Source organism: Formica exsecta, unplaced genomic scaffold (genome assembly GCF_003651465.1).
Source record: "Formica exsecta isolate Colony F162 unplaced genomic scaffold, ASM365146v1 scaffold2, whole genome shotgun sequence".
Lineage (NCBI taxonomy): Eukaryota > Metazoa > Arthropoda > Insecta > Hymenoptera > Formicidae > Formica > Formica exsecta.
Window position 1 is genome coordinate 3022879 of NW_021849297.1, and position 9995 is coordinate 3032873.

General features: G+C 40.9%; 1 protein-coding gene across 4 annotated transcripts in view; it reads right to left on the reverse strand.

Annotated features, from left to right (window-relative positions):
* Window positions 1-3634: 3634 nt before the first annotated feature.
* LOC115234286 (ran-binding protein 9) overlaps window positions 3635-9995 on the reverse strand; it is a 16300-nt gene continuing 9939 nt past the window's right edge. For 3 of the 4 annotated variants that reach the window (XM_029805246.1, XM_029805245.1, XM_029805248.1), the window contains 4 exons: window positions 9375-9803; window positions 8788-9105; window positions 8466-8649; window positions 3635-7810 (listed from right to left, as the gene is read on the reverse strand). In XM_029805246.1, the coding sequence (XP_029661106.1) occupies window positions 8516-8649; window positions 8788-9105; window positions 9375-9803 (881 nt within the window). In that variant the 3' untranslated portion in view covers window positions 3635-7810; window positions 8466-8515. Of the gene's footprint in view, window positions 7811-7984; window positions 8016-8465; window positions 8650-8787; window positions 9106-9374; window positions 9804-9995 lie in introns of all 4 variants that reach the window. The other variant, XM_029805247.1, reaches the window with a different exon arrangement.

Below are 9995 nucleotides of genomic sequence, written 5' to 3' on the forward strand. Positions count from 1 at the left end.
TATATACATATTTCCCGTATTCTGAATGATTTAATGTAATATTGGTACGTAAATACGAAATCTCTCTCTTTTCTCTGTTTTTATGATTACACGATATATACGTATGTATATTCCGAATAGATATCTGAAATTTAAAATTATTTAAAAAATGCAAACCAGACGCACTTCGTCTCGCGTTGTTAAAGACGATTAAACTACATTTTACGAGAATTGTTACGTTATCGAGAAATTGTATTTTTTTTCTTTTATATATATATACCGGGAGACTGAAATATTCCGCCGTGACTTTTTGACAAAACCACATTGACCCACATGTATAGCATATATATATATATATATGTGTGTGTGTGTGTGTGTGTGTGTGTGTGTGTGTGTGTGTGTGTGTTGCAATTTTATCGTATATCATGAGCGACATATCGCGCCGCTCGCTAATATATTCTGCGCATCACGAAGAGTTCAACTGAATCGTAAAGCGAAATTGTTAAAATGTTTATTCTTACTTTTTATACTCCCGTTTTCACCGATATCTTTCGCAGACATGACCGCAGAAGATACGATAGCTATATTGTGCACATGAGCTAACAACAAGTAGTATAATATTCACAAGAACCTTCTTTAAAAGAGTCTTTATATTCTCAAAAACGTAATTATTTCGAAAAATTACAATTGCTCTCTTATTAATCGTGAAAACACTACAATAGTGAGTCTCAAGATCGAGACGAGAAATCGATCACTTCTTCTCTCTCTCTCTCTCTCCCTCTCGTGTACTTTTAAGTATACTAAGTTACAAAAGCCAAATGTGCAAGTTAAATACTTATTTCAAATTTTTATTGCTTTATTAAGCTACATTAAATAGTGCATTTTTAACAATGAATGAGAGAGAGAGAGAGAGAGGTTTCGAAAAAACAGGGACAGCATTTATATAATTATATAATTACTTATTAAAATAATTTGAAGGAAAAGCAGAAGAGTTGGTATAATCATATATCTATTTTTAGCCACTATTTTTATAGATACATAATTCGACAAATGATAAGAGAACACAAGGAAATAAATAACTAAATAATATATGCGACAGAGTCATATAAAAACAACACGAGCTCGGTTAACTCATCAACTGCTACTCTGTTTTTCCTTATCGAACTTTCATCGTAAAACGTACATTTCGCAGTTTCTGAAGAGCATCCTTAAGTTTTTATTATCCCGGGAACAGGATCGTAGCAGTCAACGGGTAAATCGAGCGTCGGCGTAGAGCAGTCGCGCGTATTCCGAAAGAGAACCCCCGCCCTCACTGTCTCTCTGTCTTTCTCCTCCCTTCCAGTCTATTCTCTCTCTCTCTCTCTCTCTCTCTCTCTCTCTCTCTCCCCCTTTTCTCTTGGAACAGTCCGCGGCCAGGGGTAGCTCTCGGTGGTGTTACTGCGGGCGCGCACACACAAGCGAATGCTCTCCCCGGCAATTCATCGATAGAAATCGAACGTGGACATTTACGTACCTTTCTCGCGTATCCTGGATGACGTTGTGATTTTTCTCTCCGTCTCTCTCTCTGTCACTTTTCCTCTCTCTCTCTTTGGTCCTACCCGCCACCGATTCTCTCGTTTTCTCTCTGTTCCCGGCTCCTTCCTGGAATAATTCTTCGCTCAGTTCAGTCTATTTGATCGATATTCCGGGAGAACGGTTTCCAACAGAAGAACGGTCCATCCGCTCGATTCAACCGGGGGATCCGGGAGGAGGAGCAGTTAGGCGAGGCTCGATCCGCGCGCGAGAGATTCTCGTTCCGGTAAGGCGATGACAATGACGATGGACAACGAGCAGCACACACGGCGCGAGGGAGAGAGAGCGAGCGAACGAACGAGGGAGCGTGCGTGCGTGCGTACGTCGTGCTTGCTCGCTCGCTTACGTGCGCGCGAACGACAGATTACGGTACGTTATCGCGTCTCTCGCTCTCCGGCGGCCGTTCTCCCTCTGACGGTTCCTACGTCTGTCGCGTTTCTCGTTCGTTTCTCAAAACGAAGGGCGCCGATTCCGGCCGAGCGCGAATTCGACTCTGCGGACGATGACAATGACGATGGACAACGAGCAGCACACACGGCGCGAGGGAGAGAGAGAGAGCGAGCGAACGAGCGAACGAACGAGCGAACGAACGAACGAACGAACGAACGAACGAGGGAGCGTGCGTGCGTGCGTACGTCGTGCTTGCTCGCTCGCTTACGTGCGCGCGAACGACAGATTACGGTACGTTATCGCGTCTCTCGCTCTCCGGCGGCCGTTCTCCCTCTGACGGTTCCTACGTCTGTCGCGTTTCTCGTTCGTTTCTCAAAACGAAGGGCGCCGATTCCGGCCGAGCGCGAATTCGACTCTGCGGATCGCGCCGGATGGATACCCGGTCGCCGAATGACGTCGACGTCACGAACGATCACCACGGAACGACCGATCGCGAGAGACCGGGATACGTTCGACAGATTGACGGAGCCCTCTCGGCGACAGCTACCGGCTTTACAGTCCCCGTCGAATAATACGCGAGATTATCCCGGGTAAAACTCGCGCGCGCCCGACTTCTCGGTGCGAGAAATAAAAGACGCGAGGGAGAGAGAACGAAATGCTCCAGGCGCCGTGCTCTCCGAGCCCGAGAGTAAACGGCCGAGGGCTCGCCCGCTCGTTATTCCGAATCTCGAGGGGAGGGAGATGCGCGGACCCGGCAGCTTCGTGCTCCGCGAAAGTCGCACTCTCCTAACGACAGCGAGCTGGACGCGTACTGGCGACGACGGGCGACGGGGAATCGGCCGACGATCGGAGCGACCTCTCGCCCCGCCCGACGACGCCGCCGTCGCCGCCGCGCCGCGCCGCGCCGCGCGTCGCAACGCGCGATGTCGCCGCCGGCGCGCCGCCAGGAGGAGGACGTTGGTCGATCGATCCCGGGACTGGCCGGCGAGCCGACCCCGACCGCGACCCGCGACGTTCACCCGATGTTCGTCTCTCGCCTCGTGTCTCGTCGCGGGAACCCGACCCCGATCCGCTCGCGTGCGCCGGTCAAGTCGATCTCGAATCTCGAAAAGGTCCGTATGACATCGAATGACATCTGACGGCACGCGACGCGCGCGCGCGTCGAGGGGAGATCATTACGGGGTAGTAGATCATCGCGAGCCAATATGTCACAAATAACGCTATATTTATTATATTATATCATATAACACTATATAATATATATTGCGTTTTTATTATTATATTATTATAATTTTGATACATTTTTATAGGAAGCTGGGGATTCTTTTTAATCAATAATTCTTTTTTGTTTACGAAAATTATTAATGTCTCAGTCGCATTAGAAGTTTATAGATAACATGTGAGGATTATTGCAATTTATATATTTTTTTTTTTTATACGTGTAATCGTACTTTATTGATATATAATAACTATCGACAAAATGTTTTTACAAAATTGCGCACCTATAAATATATATAAAGAAATTGTTAGACTTACCTTGACATTATAACTTATTGTTGTAACGGCACACCACTAAGACGATCGATCCTGACGAGATTTACACGCGGTGCGACATTAGAAATCTATAAAATATTCTAAAATCATTTGAAACCGAATGACGTACGCAATGATTTATGCAGCTTGCACATATAAGGGAATACAGCTTGCTTTATTACCGAGTAACGACTTTATAACGTAATCGCTGATAGCGTAAGTAGTATTGAATATAATTGCGGATTAAAAATGCTGGTTACACAATAAAATTGTACGACAAATCTTTTTCAGATTTGTATTCCGCGTGCACGCGCACAGACATCATATACGATACTCTCGATCAAAATTCTTCTGGCTAGTAAATCGATTGCTTTATCTTAATTACACATGGTTCGAAGCAGGGACCAAACGTCGTCAAACTTTCAAATCGAATCGGCTGCCAATAATCCGCAATCTCTCTCGTGTCTCATTTAAACGAGAAAAAAAAAATGTCAATTTATACCAATCTAGTATTCAAGCCAATGTTCGATTGTTAAAAATCACGAATCAGGCGATGATAACATCACATGCTCTCAGCTTGCCATCGAGATTACATCGACTTCGATCCCTGTTTAGAAAGCGCCGTGCCGTCAAATTGCTCGCGTGTGTACCTTTGCTTATATTTACATATACATACATACTTGTGTATGTTTCATACACTCGAGAATTTCTTGAAATATCAGATAGAAGCGTTTTTGCCACAGTAATCGGAATCGAAAGCTCATAGCCGATACACCTTCGTGCTTCGAAGCTCGCCGCGATTGCCGAGGATTCGCATCTTCGAAAGCTTTGTGAAAAAAAATATATATATAATAGACGTTTAGCGCTGATAAGAATAAAAAGAAAAAGATGCACGGCAGCATCACATCGCTGTTTGCAGAACGTCGTTGCTTTTATTATTTATATATTTCGCATTTCTTCTTCTTTTTTTTTTTTTTCTCGTTATTACAAAGTATTGCTAAAAACTTGTTAACAGTATGAACTTTCGATTTGGTTTCTTTTTTTTTTTTTTTATTCACAATACAGAGTGTTTCGCTTGAATCACCCTGTACACATATTCCCTACGCGGAAAACTTATATAGCGACGACAGAGTGTTAATGTTTCTACTAACATGTCACGATTTCGTTACACACCTGACGCCACACAGCTCATTTAATATAACTACATCGTACACGTATAAAAATAACATTTCTATTGTTAAAATATGTTTCAACGTACTCAGAGCGTGTTAGAAACAACTAATTCGATGGCTGTCGCCATACTGTGTTCGCCCGTCTTAAAACTGGATTCAAGAGAGAGATATACTTGACTCTCGCATACATAAACTACAATTATATTTCGTCATATATAAAAAAGCATAGTATAGATATATATATTTTTTTTTACTGATGTGCATACCACACGCACGCGCGCACGTACGTAACAAAAGGGTATTGCAAGACGTATATACCGTGAATATTGATCTTTTTTATATGGAAATGCGAAACAAAGAATATTATAATCGTGAATTGTTACATATCTGTCTGTATCTATATAAATTAATTGAACAACATTTGTAACTCTCGTATCCGGACAAGCTAAATCTTTCTCTCAATTCCTCGAAATTTAAAGCTACTTTTTCTAAAATACATTTCTAGCTTCATAAGATTACATGTGATCTTTATGATAGTATAAAGACACAAATATATATTTATATGTGTATAATATATTTTTGTAGGACTCTCTCTTACGGAAAAAATAGCGTTACCCGTTTTTATGCCTTTAAAAAATAGACTTCCCGGATAAAAGTTAAACACCACAGTATAAAAATACGCGATTTGATTTGCCGTGATATATATATATCTCCATCAATGTATGAGAACAAAATACCTTCGAGATTGACTAGAATATCGTTGGCGTTACCGGAAATTATGCGCGTGCGTGCGTGTGCGAGCGCGTTGAAGTGCGAGTAGTCCCTCAAAGTTAAAGATAAAAGCGAAAAGGAGTGTTTACTGCCTCTCTACTTAAACAGGTCACCTTCTGTATACGCTAGTTACATTTTTTTGTGCACGAATCGTTTGAGTGAGAAGATCACGAGGAGAAATCTTTTCCGAGTGAACATTTACTATCCTTCGACGATCGACGTAGTTGGTGCATACTCTACACACGTATATGCATCATCGTGCTCTCATTATGAAAAAGGAGGAGAATACGTGTATCATATTCCTCCTGCTTTTCTCATCGATGCGGGGATACAATGCGACGCGGTTTCCTCGGCGCGCTAGGCTGATGAATTTTGGACGAGGAGAGAAACGAAAGCAGGTGTATACGATTCGTATCAAACGTATGCGTAAATGCACGTATATACATGTTCGCGCGAGTGTTAATTGAACGAAGACGCAAATAAAGTTACATTAGATAGGCACAAATATATATGTATATTACAATGTATCTTTATTACCTAAAATATATATGCATTTTGAAAGTATCGTGTCGAAAGACTTAGAAGGCAGGCTAGGGGCAAAATGACATTCGGGAGCCAATCACCGGAAGGGCGCGAACGAAAACGTCTCCAGGGACAAGAACATCGACGATCTACTGAGCACATCTCAATGATTCGGCTAAATTGTGATCATCACCGCGCCGGCCAATGTGATCCGATGTACAAGAATGAGTAGGCTATCAATTTGTTGCGCCGGTCAAATCAACAAAACGGAAATTTTAACAAATCTCGAAGTAACAATGACGATTATTCCCGAAATCAATTTCTGATCAGTCGAACAATATATCGTAGGTGAATTTATATAAAGGTCCTGGCGGGATAATCGCGATAACAACATGTGCGACGAAATAAAATGATTTATCAAATCATTTGGCTGAATTTATCAAATTCAGCCAAATCCATGCTGTATTCGCACATATTCGTATTATAGCTATATCTATATAGTACACAAAACAATAACACTAAAAATCATTTGATTCGGGTAATTCTATTTTAATTAATATGATTTTTTTCGTGTATATATAGTAAATTATTGTATTTAAACGCACGCCTAGCTGCATACGATTTTCTTATTTGCGATTTTTCTTCTCTCTCTCGTTTTTTTTACTCTTTAATAATATATAATATAATAATATACTATGTCGCATATAAAAAACAATTACTTAGTATAGAGTACAAGATCGCTTCTTAGTTAAGTTTACAGGTTTTTTTTGTTTTTCGCAACTATTTATATAAACGTAAGATGTCGTCCATCTCTAAAATGAACATGCTTCCGCCGCTCCCAGAATAATTAGAAAACCGAATTACAAAAAGAAATCGTCGCGCCGATTCGTCAAAATGAAACAAGTAATATTTTATCATTAGGATGTACGAAAGTTAAGTTAAAAAATTGTTAAGCCAATGCGAATGCGTAAAATAAACACGACTCAATTTCTCCGAAGCGAATGAGACGCAATGTATAACAATACGCGTCCTATTTGTTATTCTCTTCCATTATCCGAATTTGGCTAATGCATCTAATCAGGTTGAATGTTCGATAGATTTTCCATTATTGAATATACTTTAATACAGACAACCCGTATTTAAATGCAAATAAATTTGAGATTACGCGTTACTCTCATGCGCTGAAAGGTACGCAAGCTCATTTTCACTTGATGGCGATAAGGACAACATTTCTTACAGAAACGTCATTTTGCGCGGAGTGACTTTGACTGTACATTCCGTTTTATCACCAGTAACGTGTTCTCGTATCATGAAACCGTCGTATTGCACAATACTTGCGTCTACTAAACTGACGACGCTCGAATTATCGCGGTTTGAGATATTCGCGTGACGACATGCCCATATTGTCACGCGTATGTTGGGATAACGCACTAACCGCGATTAAACGACCGAGAGGTTCGCGAACCAAGATAAACCGTTGTCGGATAAAAAAACAAAAGAAAGTACAAAGGGGAGAAAAATAAAGGAGGATACAGAAAATTATATAAATAGTCACAACAATGTCAAAAACTTGATGTGGTCGGCCGAGATATGGCCGATCGCCGGGAACGGGGGATCAGCATCATCGTAAACTGCCGTTTCTCGCTCTTGGTCGGCATAGTAATCCCACCGTCCATCCCCGATTTAAGCTACAATTTGATGAGGTGTCATTTTTGTTGGCAGGTCTGAGCGTTCATCTTGCATGTTCGTGTCTGTGGTGTGAGATCGAGCCAAGGCACCGACGAATCCGGCTGCTCTAGCTGAAGAGGCACGCGACATCGCGATGTTGCTGCGTTAACAGAACAATCTGCTCCACGTTCCGCCTCCGCATCCTACAAGATTCGCTCGCTAAGTATATCTTTTGCAATCTTGAGACAGTTTACATGCATATCATAGCGAGAAAGAGAGATAAAAAGAGAGACACCCGTCAAATGCAGTAATGATTGGATCGCCGCGCTTGAAATCGAAACAATTTTCAAAATGGTACGTTCCTGAGCACTTCCTACCTTAATTTTTCTTTGTATGGAGTTTCCATACCTAGATAAAAAGGAAAATCCGCGTTATTTACCTAGAAGAGAGTTCACACTCCTTAAACATTTTATTCCTAACAACCATTTTAAAAGATTGTCCGCGATAGATCTTGCATTTTTTAAATATGTTTAAAACTCTTTATATCGAGAATAAAATTTGCGTTTTTTTTTTTTTTTTTTTTTTTTTTTTTTTTTTGGTTTTTTATTAATTGTTGGGATGGTTGCTGTTTTTCCAGATATACGTTTAGTCTCTTGGCCCTTTAGTTGGCGAGAAAAGCCAAGCCGTTTCGCGCCGCACGTGCATATACACGCAGAGCGAAATGCGGACTAAAAAGGTCGGACTTTAATTATTCGTACGTGTCTCACTTTATACAGAAACAAATTTCTAAGAGGATATTTTCCGATGAATTAACACATTTCACGATCCTATGCGCGAATAGAAATAAATGTTACTTACCATACTCGCGCTGGTAGAAGAGGCGGACGTGGTAGCAGAGGTAGGCACCGTCAATATTGGATAATATTATCTACTACTGCAAATCCGCAAGCCCCTAAGTTGGCAGTCGACATCGCGCGGACAAGATCTCTTGTATGGGATGCCGCGACTTCCAATGGTGGCCGACGGGGTAAGTTACTAGATTCTGTTAATCATAACGATCCAAATTTCTCTCTCTTTTTCTTTCTCATTTTTTCTCATAATTTAATGGACATATATATATATATATAAGAGATCAAGAAAAAAATTTCTTTTTCATATTATTGCGAAAATTCACTCTTACCGAGAAGAGCAGAATTCAGCCTTTGGCAAACTGTTTCCCTCTCCTGCGGGTTGAGTTGCCAGCCGACAGGTGAATTCCATGGATTAGAATATGCCAATAGACTGAAAGCGTCTTGCAACATCTTTTTATTGCTGTCATTCTTTCCGTACTGCTGTCTCAGATGCATCGATTGTGAGTACAATTGCCTGCCAAACTCCAACATTTTCTCGATTGCCTGTTTGTTACCGCCGCACAATTGCTTCTTGTTACTTTTACTTGTCGCACTATCAGTAATGTTGCTGCTTTGCTGCTGACTTTGATTGGCACTGTTGTCGATTTCTGCAAACAGATGTTTGTCTATGAACAGTACATTCTACATTTATCCAAGATAGCAAATCACATTTACCACGTAAAAGTATTTAAACACTGATTACATATACATTTAATAATATTGTTATGTTCTTAATTTGATTTAATTAAGTTTCTCGTTTTATTTCCGTCTATCACATAAATCCTATAAGATATTGATATAAAAGTTTTATCTAGAAGACAATCTATCCTCTACATAAACTATTCATATCATATTATCAACTATATTGAGATCTCACCCATATCTACATCCTCCCCATTTTGACACTTGTACCCATTCGAGCCCAGATTACCATTCTGATACCCATTACTGTTCTTGATACCGTTCACAGCGTTGACACCGCTCTCCTCCATGTCTACATCATCCTCTATCTGACCGTTGACAAACTGCGGACCGCTGGTGCCGTTCATCGCGTTATTGATATTCATCTCTTCCACGGTACCGGTCGCAGACTTCGCATACGCTTTGGTCGATTGTATTACACTGGTCTGATTTGGACTGCCATTCTGACAGACCTCCGAATCACTTCCGTTCACCATTTCCACGAATTGGCGGCACTTGAGTGCGAACAACAGGTTCGGATCCCGATCAAGCAAACCGGGGTATAATCGATTGGTCACTTCTATCGCCTCGCCCACGCGACCGGATAATACCAGCTTTATAATCCCTACGAATCATCATTGAAATATGGTGAAATAAAGGTGACGATACAGATTTAATAATAAAATTGCTACTCTTTGTGCCAACTTTTAAAATGTGAAAAATTTAGAAGAAAGTTATACAAGATTTTAATAACTTTTTAAAATCTTTTTTTATATCTTTCTGTTTCTCTAATTTCTCTAGGAAGAGAGGCAACCTT